At 41.0% G+C, this 16044-nt stretch overlaps 1 protein-coding gene across 1 annotated transcript; it reads right to left on the reverse strand.

Annotated features, from left to right (window-relative positions):
- Positions 1-6542: 6542 nt before the first annotated feature.
- On the reverse strand, positions 6543-14141 carry spp1 (secreted phosphoprotein 1). The gene is made up of 8 exons (XM_089020951.1): positions 14069-14141; positions 12789-12858; positions 12288-12332; positions 12139-12207; positions 11978-12052; positions 11762-11908; positions 11344-11664; positions 6543-7165 (listed from the first exon to the last, which is right to left on the reverse strand). Exons 2-8 carry the CDS (start codon positions 12840-12842, stop codon positions 6893-6895), a joined length of 984 nt encoding a protein of 327 aa, XP_088877077.1. The 5' UTR covers positions 12843-12858; positions 14069-14141; the 3' UTR covers positions 6543-6892.
- Positions 14142-16044: the final 1903 nt, after the last annotated feature.

A 16044-nucleotide genomic window follows, 5' to 3' on the forward strand; every position in this document is an offset into this window, starting at 1 on the left:
CCGGAGCACAGAGAGCAACCGCTGCGCTCATCGTCGTACGAGAAGTCACTCAGATACACATACACTGGCTTTGATCGCTGTCAAATCACGTGATGTCGCGTAGTGGCTGGGTTGCCAGATCAGCTCAGTATTACAGCATTACACAAAATGAGGATACAATGTAACTTTCTTAACACCCCCACTTATACTCAGTTTGCTGTAATGTAAACCAAGATAAATAGAACAATGTGACCTCTGTCTTACACATTTCAGCTTCTAAAACAATGGGTGTAAACTCTCAAATACAATTGTTTTTGCGTATTGTAGTCATCAATAATGAAATCACCATATGATTTTGATCACCTTGTCACTTATTGACCCTTTGGCATAAATACAATAATCACCTGGGTTTTGCTTGTACTCATTATCAGGTAAATAATCATGTAAGACCTTGTTCCCGTTTCGGCCAAATTGTTTGAAACCATAAAGTGATTTTTCTAGTTTGTAAACTAGACCATCATCCTTTTCTCCATTTTCCAGAGCTGCTTTTTGAAGCCCCACTCTTATATCTGTTTGATTGGCTGTTGGTGAAAACGTCTCTCCACAGCTCACATCACTGGGCACCCTGTCGTACGCTTTCTCCAGATCTACAAAGACAATGCAATTCCTTCTGACCTTCTCTGTACTTCTCTATCAGCATTCTTAAAGCACACTGCATCTGTCGTACTCATTTTTGGCATGAAGCCATACTGCTGCTCACAAATGTTCACTTCTGTTCTTACTCTAGCTTCAACTACTCTTTCCCAGAGTTTCATTGTATGGCTCATCAACTCTATTCCTCTGTAGTTGGTACAACTCCGCACATCTCCTTTGTTCTTAAAAATGGGCATGAGTACACTTCGTCTACATTCTTCAGGCATCTGTTCACCATATAAGATCTTGTTGAATAACCCAGTCAGTAACACCACCGCTACCTCTCCAAGACACTTCCATACCTCGATTAGTAAATCATCAGGCCTGAGTGCCTTTCCCCCCTTCATCCTCTTCAGCCTCACTTCATCCTTGCTAATGTTTGCTACGTCTTGGTCGACAACAGTCACGTCTTCTACTCTTTGTTCCTTCTCATTTTCCCCATTCATCAATTCTTCAAAGTACTCTTTCCATCTTGCCATCACACTACTGGCACCTGTTAATACATTGCCATCTCTATCCTTAATCACCCGAACCTGCTGCAGGTCCTTACCATCTTTGTCTCTCTGTCTCGCCAGCCTGCAAAGATCAGTCTCACCTTCCTCATCATAGGCTTCTTGTTTGGCCTTTTCCACCTTTACTTTAACCGTGCGCTGCATCTCCTTGTACTGCTGTCTACCCTCGTCCGTCCTCTCAGTGTCCCACTTCTTCTTTGCTAACCTCTTTCTCTGTATACACTCCTGCACCTCCCCATTCCACCACCAAGTCTCCTTATCTACCTTTCTTCCACTCGATACACTAAGTACTTTCCGACCTGTGTCTCTGATTATGTTCGCTGTAGTTTGCCAGTCATCTGGAAGGACCTCTTGCCCACCCAGTGGTTGTCTTACCTCCTTCCTAAATGTCATGCAACACTCTTCCTTTTTCAACTTCCACCATTTTGTCCTCACTTCAGCCTTTGGTTTCTTCATCTTCCTCACTGCCAGCATCATCCTACACACCACCAACCTATGCTGTCTGGCTACACTCTCATTACCTACTCCTTTGCAGTCATTGATTTCCTTTAGTGGCGCCGTTGACACAGAATGTAGTCTACCTGTGTACTTCTGCCTCCACTCCCTATGTTCCTGTCTCATCTGAAAGAAAGTATTCGCAATAGCCATTTCCATGACTCTTAGCAGAGTCAAGCATCATCTGTCCGTCAGCGTTCCTCATCGGGAGTCCAAACCTGCCCATCACCTCCTCATCATATTTGTTTCCTCCACAAACATGTCCATTCAAGTCTCCTCCAATTACAACCCTCTCACTTCTCGGGATGTTCTGTATGACTTCATCAAAGTCCAACTAAAATTTCTCCTTCTCCGCCAGCTCACATTTGACTTGTGGGGCATACCCACAAACCACATTTAACATCACGCCTTCAATTTCTGGCTTCAGACTCATCATTCTATCTGATACTCTTTTTACTTCTGTCACGTCCACTCGAGGCGGTGTGACAGGACTCGAGGGACGACGGAAGGGGGTAAAGGTTGGATCCGAAATACACGGTGAGACAGAGTTTCCAACAAAGAGTCTTTTACTGAGACACAAATGAAATGGCAGAATACAAGGTGAGGGTAAGGTCAATGACAAACAGACCTGCATGCGTAAGTGTCACGGGGAACTTCCTGGAATACTACGACAACACCCGAACGGTAGGTGTGGCTTTTATAGCCAAAAGGCACAATTAAGGGAATGGGGAACAGGTGCGTGAGCCGGGTGAGCCAGGAAGGGAGGGGCCCGCTCCAAGGAGCAGCGGAGGAGGAGACCGGATGGAGGGGCACGCTCCAGACGGCGACGAGGATGTGACAACTTCTAAGACATTCCTAACAAACTCCTTTTTTAAGATAACCCCAACTCCATTTCTCTTTCCCGTCTTCACCATGATAGAACAACTTAAACCCTGACCCTCAGCTTCTAGCCTTGCTCCCTTTCCACCTGGTCTCCTGGACACACAGTATGTCTACCTTCCTTCTCTGCATCATGGCAACCAGCTTTCGACCTTTACCTGTCATTGTTCCTACATTCAAAGTTCCTACTCTTAGTTCTATACTCTTGGCGTTCCATTCCTTTATTTTCCTCCGGGCACACCTCCCTCCTCTCCTTCTTTGACCAACAGTAGTCAATTTTCCACTGGCACCATGAAGGTCAACAGTACCAATGGCGGTCGTTGTTAACCCGGGCCTCGACCGATCCGGTATGGGATTCAGAGGTTTGGTTCACATATTTGTTTTGGCAAAATTGTTTATGTTGGATGCCCTTCCTGACACAACCCTTTGTATTCATCCGGGCTTGGGACCGGCACAATAAGACACTGGCTTATGTCCCCTTGTGACTACATTAGTCTTAGGCCTTAATCTCATGACATAATATGTGTTTTCATCTGTTTCATTTATCTGTGTCCCTTTCTCAATGTGTAAATAGTACAACTTTCCATACACATGTATATCATATTTTGTCCCACCTTTTGTAATCAGTGCATTTATACCTTCTTTAAATATCACTGTTGCCCTGCTGATGGTCGCTTTCTTTACAGACAAAATGTCTTGGGGTATGAAGGAAAGTATAAAGCGTCTTTCAGCGTTGCTTTATCTCTTCGTCCTTTGATGTCAATCAAAGAGACCTCAGCATCTCCCCTTTTCTGTGCGACTCTGTTGCATTGTGTGCTGTCCGCCAGCTCCACGGGGTGTCTTTCCGGTTTGAAGGTGCTGTCGAAATTCTTGAACATGGTCACGTTGGTGATGATATGCGAAGTGGCTCCTGTGTCCGCCATCAATCCTCTCTCTCGGATGTTGCGACCCAACTGCTCCCTGGATCTGGTCTCGCTGTCCCTCATCTTGAGCACGTTGTCGGTGTCGCCAATTTCTGACGCTTTACTGGCATCATCTCGTCTGTACTTGTCCTTACGCCTGCACGTGGCATCTTTAAGCGTCTTTCTTTTGCAATGACTGCACCATGTCTTCTGTCGACATTCTCTTGCTTTGTGGCCTTTGATCCCACATTTGAAACACACGGTACTTGTGTAATCATTGTGCTGGTCACGGGTGTTGGTTTTGGTGGTGTGTCGTCCACTCCGACCCTGTGTCTTCATCACACTGTCCCCTGACTCAGTGTGAAATTTCTCAGTTTCTTCAAAACTCCTTAGCTTCGTCTTGAAATTTGCCAACTTGATTTCATCGTTTGAATGCGCCACATGTACTGCAAATCGCTTGAAACTTGCTGGTAGTCCTTTTAGTACCATGGCAACAAGTAGTCCATCTCCCATAGTTTCACCCGCATTTCGGAGTGCTGTGATGGCGGTTTCGGCTTTGATGATATAGTCTGTAACACTTTCATCCTTCCTCTTTTGAAGCGACGTGAGCGTGGTGTACAGATTTATTATCCGTGGTTGTCCTTTCCCGGCATAATATTCTCTCAATATCTTCAAAGACTTTCTTCCATTATCGGATGCATCTCTCATTATTAATGAGATGCTCTTCTCTTGCAAAAAGGTATTCTACTTCGTTTGTCGCCATCACATATCAGAGGTAATAATTGGAAGTGTATGGGAGGCTGTGTTTCGCAAGGTCAAGAGTACTGACAACCCAATGTTCAGCAATGTGAAAGAGAAGTGGGACAAGTTGGTTAAGGACTGCCCAAGAGTTCTGGGCCTAGTTGAACAAGACTTGAATCAGAAGAAGACAAGCACAATTGCAGTCTTAAGCAATTTTCTTGAGGAAGCAAGTCCGAGGGCAGAATACAGATAGGTGGCAGAGCTGTGCCTGATCCTGGTTGGTGAGGAACCTCCTCGAGGTATCCATTGAGCCAAGCCAGGTGCCATTCACCAAGCCCGCTGCAGGGCCAGGAACATTTACTCTATGAAGATGCTCATGATTTCCAAGGAACTAACATACAACACGGACACTATATTCAAGCTGGAGAGGATGAACAAGTTCCTGGCCTTATTCTACACCAGCCACCATTCCATGACCTCCAGCTTATGGAGAACATGCTGCAATACAAGCAGTATGACTATGAACTGGCAACCTCTGTTCTCAAGAAAATGAATAACCACCGCTGGTATCTGACCCAGGAACTAGTGCCATTCACCTTGTTCAGTTCACATGCCAGCATGACCAAGTCTGCAAAAGGAAGCTCGCAGTCAAGCTGTCAGAAACAAACCTGAGAGCTACAGGAAAGGCAAGCCAGTGTTTCCTGTCATCAAGGCAGATACAGTTCTCACAGACCTGGTAGGGCCAGAGTCTCACTTTCTGTTTGGTGCTCTTAAAGTGAAATGTGACTGGCTCACTACTCCAGCTGACAACTGGGAAGACAATGACAGCTACAAGAATGCACAGAAGTTTGTGAAGTCAGTGAAAGTGACCAATGATGTGGCTGAGAGAGGTGTGAAACTAATGAGTGACTTTGCAACTCAGATCACAACTGACCCAGAGCAAAGAAGCTGCTTACTACAAGTTGTGGAGTACCACAGTAAAAAATTGACAGTTTCAAAAAAGCCACATTGAACAAGTGATAAAACATGTATTAGTAACATCCTATCTGACAGTTTCTTCTGCAATATGTGTCAGTGCAGTGCTATCATACTACCAAACTGATTTTTTGTACTGTCCCAGATGTTTGTGCATTAGAATTAGCTAAAATTTACACAGGTTTTCATGTGTTTTATTGTGCTTACCAGCATATTCAAGAAAATTTTATGAGCCTTCATTTGGTACCACTTTCAATGCTATAGCATCAACCTCTGGAAAGCTACAATGAAAATAAGGACATAATATCCCAAATTTTGCAGCGTTTTTGAAAAACGTCAACAATAAAATTACATGGCTCTTGAGGCAGGCATAGCCAAGGTCCAAGATCACAATAACTGGTATATTTAGCTAATTTAGACCTTGGAGAATGGGAATAATATCAGTTTCCATATGTTTGGAGAAAAAGGTCAATTTTGAACAGGTCTACCCCCTGTTTCTTTCTCTCTTCTCCTTTCTACTCATCTCCTCTTTTTCTTTTTGTTTGTGTGATCAGTTTGTCTAGTAGTTATCAGTTGTGTATTGTTTGTTGCGCAATTATTTTAAAAAAAGACGTTTTTTTTCTTTCCCCAGGAAAAAAAATATGCGATGCACTGAAGCCGCGATAAGTGAACCGCGAAGTAGAGGGGTCACTGTACACTGCTTTTTTTTCCTTTGGCGTCCACCTGAGTCCGAGCGTGCTTGTCGGGCGACCTCTTCTGGCCGCTACCAGGGAGAGCAGGGTAAGTATGACATTTATAAATGAACTGTACAGTAAGTCAACCGTTTAGTATACATTACAGGTACTGTTATACAGTAATAAAAATCGATAATATGAAAAATAAAATGATAAAAAAAGCACTAAAAGGTAAGTATAACACTTGTAAATGAAATGCACAGTAAACAATTTTGTATACATTACAGGTACAGTTATGCAGTTTTAAAAATTGACAATACAAAATATAAAATGATAAAAATGACACTAAAAGTTATCAAATTTATAAATGAATTGTAAAGAGTTTGGTATATAATAGTATTCAATAGAAAACATTGCTTCAAAACAACAGATTCACATCGTATACTATCCTGTCGTATAAACGTCACTTCGGCCACAATGTTTTTCAATTTACGACTGTTTGACTTACGACCGCTTTGTCGGAACGGAACCGGTCGTAACTCGGATGTAACCTGTATATATATAATTTTATAATATTTCGGAGAACATGTCTCATGAGAGAACACGTTTCATCAGAATAGCCGGCTGAATTATTCTAAATGTTTTGCGTGAGCAAAATGATGGCAAAATAAATAAACAAACGGCGCGGCGGGGTAGATTAAAGTAAAATAATTTTATTTATATTTTAGAAATAGTACAAAAAAAAAAAATAGTAAAATACATTACAATAAACATGAAGGGGTAGGTGCCAACATGTAGTGTAAAACAAGAACCGATGATGCTAACAGATTTGATATGATAGCATGTTTTGATATGGCGTGGAATTTTTCTCCCAGATTAAACTACAATTCAGCAGTCAAGACCAGTTTTGATCCAAACAAATCAAGTTCGGCCACTGAGCTCACAATTATCCTCTGAACCCGACCAAGAACTGATCGTAAACAAGCATTTTGGATTGTCGCCATTGGACGAAAATGTCTCCCGAAGGGGATTTTCGGATCATTTATTTGGCGGTGATGACCAGCGGTATGTCGGTGGTGTCGCGACCCGTCTCGTGCTCATCCGAGTCACTCTCGTCGCTGTCACTCTCGTCGGAATCGCTGTCGGCGGCTCCGGGCGTGGCAGTGGCCTCTTCTTCAGACTCTTCTTCCTCTTCCACATCTGCCGAGCTTCCGCTATCACTTGTGCCTTCAGTCTCCTCCTCCGCCGGGAGAGCGTCCTGGTTCTCTGGAGTGCTGGCATCTTCTTCCAGGATGTCAGTGGACTCCTGGTAGGGCTGCAGCAAGGCATGCAAACAACAGATTTACTCTCACACTTGCATATAGCACACCCAAAAGGCTACATCTTAAATAGATGGCCGTGAGCCTTATACGCCGATGCACCTTATACACCGGAAAATAGGGTATTTCTTTCTTTTGGTATGTATGGACTGGATTTTATTTATATTTATTTTTTTATATTTATATTTGGAAAACGTTCTTCATTATATTCCGGTGCGCCTTATATATGGAAAAAGTTTGAAAAGACACCATTCATTGAGGGTGTGTTTTATAATTCGGCGCACCTCATACACTGGAAAATATGTAATTTATGTATTATATTTGGAAAACTTTGAGACATTTATATATGAAATTCTGAAAACTTTTTTTTCATTCATTAAATGTGCACCTTATAGTCCGGTGTGCCTTATATATAGAAAAAGTTTAAAAATACACAATTCATTGGGGATGCATTTTATAATCCGGTGCACCTTATACACTGGAAAATATGGAACTTATGTATTATATTTGGAAAACTTTTAGACATTTATATATTAAATTCTGAAAACTTTTTTTCATTCATTAAATGTGCACCTTATAGTGGTGCGCCTTATTAATAGCAAACGTTTGAAAAGACACCATTCATTGGGGATGCACTTTATAATCCAATGCACCTTATACACTGGAAAATATGGAATTTAATATTATATTTTGAAAACGTTTATAAATTTATATAATAAATTCTAAAGAAAATCTCATTCTTTAAAGGTGCGCCTTATAGTCCAGTGCGCCTTATATATGGAAAAAGTTGGAGAGCAATTTAAAATGTGGGTCACCCGAAATAGTAGCTTTTTTCATTGGGGTTGCCTAATATAATAATATATATAATAATAATAATATATATAATAATATATTCAATATTCAATAATATATTCAATTATGAAAAAAAAAACATTCATTAAAGGTGCCCCTTATAGTCCGGTGCACCTTATACACTGGCAAATATGGAATTTAATATTGTATTTTGAAAACATTTATAAATTTATATAATAAATTCTGAAAACTTTTTGTCATTCATTAAAGGTGCACCTTATATATAGTCCCGTGCGCCTTATACAGCGGAAAATACGGTAGTCATGTTCAATTTTTGGACACGCCATCCAGAGGGTTTCATGTTGCTTTGGGCTTCCAATGTTTGATTGAAAGGCTGGACTGTGTTTCCTCGAGGCTATTTTTGACAGAATTTCCAATCTACTCGTTTGTGTATCGCAGACCCAGCTATGAGGTACCAAAATTCTGGCTTTTATTGACAAAAAAAGCTACTATTTCGGGTTACCCGCATTTTAAGTTGCTCTCCATAAATAAATGATCCATTTTGGGTCCACGTGGGTAAAAAGTCACATGGTGTCTTGAGAGCATCCGTTTGTTGACTTACAGACTCAAGACAAACATCAGGCCGCGGATGAAGGAGTACAGTTTTTCAGGACAACTCCTGGCTGGCTTTAGCCAGTTGGAACGGGAACTCGTTTAAAATAAATGAGGAAAAAAACGAAAAAAAAAAATCATCCGGCCGGCAATGTCAAGGTGCCAGTTGAAACTCTGTAATTTGGAGTTTGGGAAATGATGCCCCTGTGTATTTATTTCGCCTACTGTATTTTTATTTTTTTTTCTTCCCTTCATTTGAACGTTTGCACCCGGAGGCATTACTGCTTTGGCAAGCGTGGTTTACTTTGTTTTTTTTGCAGAACGACTACGGTGGTCCGGGTGATTAAAAAAAAAAAAAAAAGTGTTTTAATTATTGGCTTACGCAACTTGCGTGAAGGCATTTAATCGTTGTCATTCACGTGCACGTATTTTTTTTCTGTGTGCGTAAACAGCTCTGAAAATATAAACAAAGAACGTATTACAATAATATAGGCCCATTTTTATGGTACCTCGTCCCTTTTTTTGTCAATCTTAAAATAATAGTGGTCCATTTTTTTGTGATCTCGTTCATTTTTTTGTCAAGATTTAAAGGACAACCGACACCATTTTTTTTGTTTCCTAACTAACATCAGAAAAACGTTGTATAGCATCTAAAATACCCAAAACACACAGGCTAATATTTTTAGTCAAATGCAAAACACCAATAAAAATGAGTTAAAGTGTCCCAAAACTACTTCAAAATAACCCCGGAAGTGGCCAGTTTCGGAAGGTCCCGCCTCCTTGTTCGTGACGTCACGCCAGGACGTCTTGCCTTGCTCTAGAATCAAAACAATGGCTTCAGATACAGAGAAGATGCTTTCTTGTTACTCATCCAGTTATGAATATGATTCTAATAGTTCTGAAGAGGAAAGCATAAATGTTTGCAATCGATTAAAGAAGTCATTCCGGATCAATTCGAGCTGTCAGGGCTCCAATGTAGCGTCCCAGAAAATGCACAAGATGGTGCCCAAACTCCGTTGGAAATGGGCTGATTCGTCTGCTGAGAATTTGTGTCAACTAGTATCAAATAGTAGTCTTGGTGAAACACACAACGATTGACCATCGCATTATTTATGTGTTTTCCTTCTAATTTCGCCATCCACACAGATCAACACGACGTTTTCAGACCAAACAAAGTACCCAAAATGCATTGTGTGTCGCTTTCTCGGTCAGGGGCATTTCTTCCGTGACGTCAGGACTCGTCACCAACTCAAAAACAAGACTTCCTGAATATTCTGCGCGAATCTTAAAACGTAAAATATAGCTATATACGGTGAATATTTGTAAAATACGCTCAGTAGAAGTCATTTGAAGTGATTTTACAAATTATGGACACAACTTGTCTGAAGGCGTCAGTGGTTTTTTGTCAAGATTTAAATAAAATTTGCTGGTTTTTTTTTTTTTTGGTCCGTTTTTTGGCAATCTTAAATTAACATTGGCCCATTTTTTGGTATCTTTTGTATTTTTGTCAAGATTAAAATAATATTGGATTGGATTGGATTTGCCTTTATTAGTCTCGCAGGGGAGAAATTTACATTTCACAACAGCAAACTGATGAAAGGAATGAAAGTAGAAAAACAAAATACATGAGCTGCTTGAAAGGCAGCCACTCTCGCGGCACCATCTTGAAGTCAAAAGAACAAAAAAAACTAAATAACAAATAATATTGGTCCATTTTTTGGGTACCTCATCCATTTCTTGTGAAGCTTAAAATAATATTGGTCCATTTTTGGTATATCGTCCATTTTTTGTCAAGATTAAAATAATATTGGTCCATTTTTGGTATATTGTCCATTTTTTTGTCAAGATTAAAATAATATTGGTCCATTTTTTGGTATATTGTCCATTTTTTGTCAAGCTTAAAATAATATTGGCTCATTTTTTGGTACCTCAGTCATTTTTTTCAGAGATTTAAATAATGGTCCATTTTATGTCACGCATAAAATAATATTGGTCGTGTTTTTGGTATCTTGTGTATATTTTGTCAAGATTACAATAACATTGCCCCATTTTTTGGTACCTCATCCATTTCTTGTGAAGCTTAAAATAATATTGGCCCATTTTTGGTATATCATCCATTTTTTGGTCAAGATTAAAATAATATTGGCCCATTTTTTGTACCTTATCCATTTCTTATGAAGCTTAAAATTATATTGGTCCATTTTTGGTGAAAATTCAAATAATCTCGGTCTGTTTTTCGGTATCGTCCATTTTTGGTCAAGATTAAAATAATATTGGCCCATTTTTTGGAACCTCATTCAATTTTTTTCAGTGATTTAAATAATACTGGTCTTTTTTTTTGGTATCGTCCTTTTTTTGTCGAGATAATCCTGTTCAGAGTCACTGAGACCCGCGGCTAAATACTGAACTTGATACCTGTCACAGGTCAACACCCCCTCCCCCTTCAACCAAGTCCGAAATTTCGCATTCAATTTGTCACAGAGTTGGCGTTCCAATTTTGGAATTGCTTTTCAGTTGACAGTTTTTCCCATGAGCAACGTCTTCGACTCTTCCACCACAAACTCACAGTTTGAGAAAACAGATTATTGAGGTCTAGTAAAAATAACCAGTAACGTGGCAAGTGATATAGCATTCCCAATGCGGAATAAATGACCCCCTTTTTGCCACAAAGTGTTTTTTTAACCTCATTGCTCTGCGTTTGAAGCAGATAGATAATTCATACTTTTTAGATCGTCCATCAAACAAAATAGCTGAAAAAAACCCAACTGACCTCACTCTTGTAGACCTCCGGTGACTTCTCCACCTCGTTGTCGACGGGCATGTCGTAACCGGATTTCTTTCCCGCGTCGACATATTCGTACGACTTGTAAGAGGAAGGAGCCTTGTGGTAGGTCTTCTCCTGGGCGTAGACAGAACTCTTGTACTCGCTGGGGTATCTTCCCATGCTGTCACCGCGACCCGAATCCGGGTCGGTGACGATGGTGGGCAGCAGAGGTTCGTCTGTCACTATCACAGGTGTGGCGGTGTCGGGAGCCACTGTTGAAGATTCGCCAGACTCTGAAGTGTCTTCTTCGTCGTCCTCGTCGCTTTCCTGGAAGGGGATAATAGGAATCATGATCTGGGATTTGAACCGGGAACCCATCTTGGGGTGCGTTGGTCGGCGGACGGTGTTGGTTTTGACGACTCACACTCTCTTCGGATTCATCTTCATCATCGTCATCATCATCATCATCGTCATCCTTACTCGGCTCATCTTGGGTGTCGACGGAGGGCGCGTCCGCCGCGGCGTCGTCAGGACTTTCCACGTTGACGAAAGCCGGAATCTCGACCGCTTTCTGCTCCGAAAAATGCAAAGACCCGCTGATCAATTATACACGACAGTCTTGGCGTATACTCGAACGTACTTTGACCTCATCGTAACCGTCTGTCATCTCATCCAAAGCAGCAGCAGCAACGGGCGCTAAAAATTTCTGGATTAGCTGTGAAAAATGTGAGCGACGGGTGAGCTGCGGCGTGTGAGGTTGCAACCGTTTGATGATGGGCGCCAATCGTGGGAATGCCTTACCCTGAATGGCGACACGCGGAAGCGTGTAAATTCGGCCATTTTTTTCCTGAAGAGTGAAGGTCGTCTGACCTGCGGAAAAGCAGAAGATGTCAATGTGGATGTCTCACCCTCTGGCCGTCTTTCTGTCTGACCACCGACGCTACACCTACCACTTCTTCAGAGCTTTCTGCAGAACTGTCTGAATATTTTCTTGCCTTGAAAAGAAAATCGTCTTGATCAATACAATCAATAAATACGACAGTTCAGGAAATTGTTTGGGCGATCTACTGATATCATACAAACACGAGATTGGGTGTTTCATAGGCGCTTTGTTATCTGTTGTACAATTAACTCATTCACTGCCAGATGATGTGCAAAAATTTGTCTTCTCCAGTGCCAGGGATTTTGTCATTGTCACTCCAATTCCAGGACCCACAGAATATTGAGTTTTAGGACTGCATAAACATTCAATGCAGCATAAGAAACCTAAGCATCTCTTCTTTATTCTGAGAAAAAGAGTTAATTCCTAAAGGATATGGGTCTGTAGTTATCTGAGCTTGAAAGGGGGGCAGATGTACAAAATATAATACAATACAGTACATATTGAGCTACAGTATATGACGCTGAAGCCGGAACAAAGCGCTAAAATGGACGATATGTAAATAACTCACCGGTCGGCAGAGAACTGCAGCAAAGAGCAGAACGAAAACAAAAGCCACTTTCATGGTGTCTGTTGGGTGTCTGTAAGAACCAAAGAAAAGTACAAAATAGAGGTGTTGAAATGCAACATTATTTGTTTTTAATGCAAATCAATACAAAATCAATCAATTAAAATTTTTAAAAAAGACAAAATAACATCCGACTTACGACCGCCTATTTTTATCAGAGATGTAATAAATATTGGTCCTTATTTTGTCAAGATTAAAATAATATTGGTTTGCGAGACATTTAGCCTCAGAGTCTCTATTCAACTGACTTCGTTAGACAGGAATGTAGGAACAATCAGTGGGGCCACAGGGAGTGGTCCTCTGCTCCCCCCAACCTGAGAGTAGGGACCTATATATATATATATATATATATATATATATATATATATATATATATATATATATATATATATATGATGTGAAATGTAAATGTCTCCACTGTGAGACTAATGATCCAATCCAAATAATAATCCAATCCAATCCAACATAAAGCACTACTAAAAAAAATAGCAAAAGCAAATAAACTTTTTTTATTTTCTTTGGGGTTCAGGGGGTTCCTTATTTTTCGCTGGCAACTGGCAAGAATGAGAGACACCTCAACATTTGGACTCCAGTTGTATAATTTACGATTTGAGTCGCAGTGTTCGGGACACAGCGAGTAAAATTGCAAGTTATAGTTAAAAAGCCTCCGCCGCAAAACCTAAAAAAAAAAATTTAAAAAAAGATGGAACTACTCGAAAGCTGAGCGGTGCACTCACCCCACGCACACACATGAGCAGCCATTCCGAGCAAAAACTAACATGTCATTTCCCAAGCATGCCTACTCATTTATTGCCGCTCGGCCTCAACTCTTCAGACTCCAGAACATGACCCCCCCCCACCCCCCTAGAACTGTCGGTCAAGCTCGCTGGACAACAGGTGTTGAATATAAAGCTATAATGGAAAACAAATAGCAGTAAGTCTCTTCCTAAAGTGGGATTCAGTTGCTCATAGAAGATAATTGCACGCTGCTCAAATGAAATTGTCCAATTTAAATTACGACAGGATGACTTTCCGCAACTATTTCCCGCAGAGATGCTCCCAAACAGTAACATGCAACTGGGCTGCACTCAAACCCCCCTAGCCCTTCCAGATGTGACATGTGACATGTTCTTGCATCTTTAAAAAGCAGCGCATATCAAATAAGCGTCCACGTTCATGAAAATCTCCATATTTCCATTCACATGACCCGAATTGGTACTCACCTTATTGGAATGATGGACGGATGAGGTTTTGACGGCGGTACGCCCCTTTGTGATGCTTGTGCAGTTCTTCCGTGGCCTTTAAATGGCGACGCTTCTGCCAGCGGCCAATCAGAGCCCAGGCTGTGATGTCATGAGGTAAACCGCTGCAGGGTCCACCTCTTGTCTGTCCCTCATTCCCCGTTCCCCACTCACTCTTCCTTTGGTTTTGCGGGTGCGGGGGCTAAAGCACGCGCGCACATGTGGGGAATTAAATTAATCTAATAAAATACACGGTCATGATGTTGATTATTAAAAAAAAAATAATAATACAAAAACAGCGCTATGACAATGATTCAACTTCCTTTCAGACAGAAACATGTCCGACTGAATAATTGCTTGATAATTGACAACTTTTCATGACACAACCCATGTCCTATGACCCATCTTCAGTAACCCCCCTCCCCCAAATGAGCATTTTAACTCATTCACTGCAATTCCCGAATCTAGATTAGACTAGATGAGCCTTTATTTACAATGATAATAATACATTTCATTTCTAAGCGCCTTTCAAAACTCTCGAGGTCACTTTACAATCACAGGATTTTTCTGTGGGTGAGCAGCAGCAGCCACAGGTGCCATTGTTCACTCAACCCCGAAGTAACTCAAATAGATAGAAAGCTAGTTAGCTAATAGATATCCAATAGATAGCTAGCTAATAGGTAGCTAAGATTGTTGACATTGATGGCGCCCAATCACTTTTTTTAGAACAGGCTACTAATGTTGTAGATGGAGGTGCTTGCTACCTGGTGCCCACAGTCACTATATTTAGCTCAATTAGCTAACTTGCTAGCTAGCTAATGGATCGCTAGCCAGCTAATAGATAGCAAATAGATAGCGAGCGAGGTAGCCATCTAGGTAACTATCTAGATTGATAGATAGCTGGAGAGCTAAAGAAATAAAACGAAGTGAAGAGAGGAAAGGAAAGGAGTCAAAACATATCAGGAGAGCACTCACTAACTGTGGGTACCCTCAGTGGTCATTCAACAAATGTCAGAAAGAAAGAATAGGGAATGAAACCAAAAATTCTCAAGATACAAAAAGGAGAGGAGTAGCAGTACCTTACATTGCAGGAGTTTCTGAAAAATTACAGAGTCCTTTGGCAACACAAAATTCCTACTTATTTCAAACCGATAAACACGTTAAGGCAAAAATTAGCGCATCCAAAAGATAGGCTACCAAATGAAAAACAAAGTAATGTAGTTTATTCAATCCATTGTAAGAATTAAAATTGTAAAGAACAGTACATTGGGGAGACTCAACAAATTCTCAAAAAAAAGACTTTATCAACATTGCAGCGATAATACTAGTGGGTCTCAATCGGCAGTACATTTGCACCTAAAAGCTAGCAACCACTCATTTGACGACAATGAGGTTAAAATCTTAGCGAAAGAACATAGATGGTTTGAAAGGGGAGTAAAAGAAGTGATTCTCATAAAACAACAAAATCCTTCTTTAAACCGGTCTGGTGGGGTGAGGTTCAATTTGGATCGTTCATACAAAGCCTGCTTAGGCAAAACAGGTTAGGCAACATTCGTAATGCTGATGAGGTGATACCGGTGGGAGTGGGGCAAATAGGCCAGTCGTTAGTCAGGAATGTAGGAACAATCAGTGGGGCCACAGGGAGGGGTCCTCTGCCCCCCCAACCTGAGAGTAGGGACCTATCATAGCTGTGTCCGGCGCCACCATGCGTGGACATTAGGGATATATAAATAGGGCCGATACGACCAGTCAGACTTTAGTTCGCTGACGAAGCCTCTTGGATAGGAGGCGAAACGTCCGAAACCTTCAAATTTGTACAGATGTCGGCTGAAGAAACCTTCTCATCGATGGACCACTCCTGTACGACTGAGAGCTTACACAGACGTGAAGAGAGGAAAAACAAAATAAGAATAAAGTCAAGAGAAAAGACAAAAAAAAGCACAATTATTCTGTCTGTT

Source organism: Hippocampus bargibanti, linkage group LG18, assembly GCF_051943395.1.
Source record: "Hippocampus bargibanti isolate YZ-2025 linkage group LG18, ASM5194339v1, whole genome shotgun sequence".
In the NCBI taxonomy this organism is placed as follows: Eukaryota; Metazoa; Chordata; class Actinopteri; order Syngnathiformes; family Syngnathidae; genus Hippocampus; species Hippocampus bargibanti.

Coding starts and splice junctions, on each gene's coding strand:
- spp1 (XM_089020951.1), bottom strand. CDS start 12,842: ATGAAAGTGGCTTTTGTTTTCGTTCTGCTCTTTGCTGCAGTTCTCTGC. Junction 11,909..11,977: donor ACGGTTACGATGAGGTCAAA/GTACGTTCGAGT, acceptor TTTTCGGAGCAG/AAAGCGGTCGAGATTCCGGC. Junction 11,665..11,761: donor AAGATGAATCCGAAGAGAGT/GTGAGTCGTCAA, acceptor ATCCCCTTCCAG/GAAAGCGACGAGGACGACGA.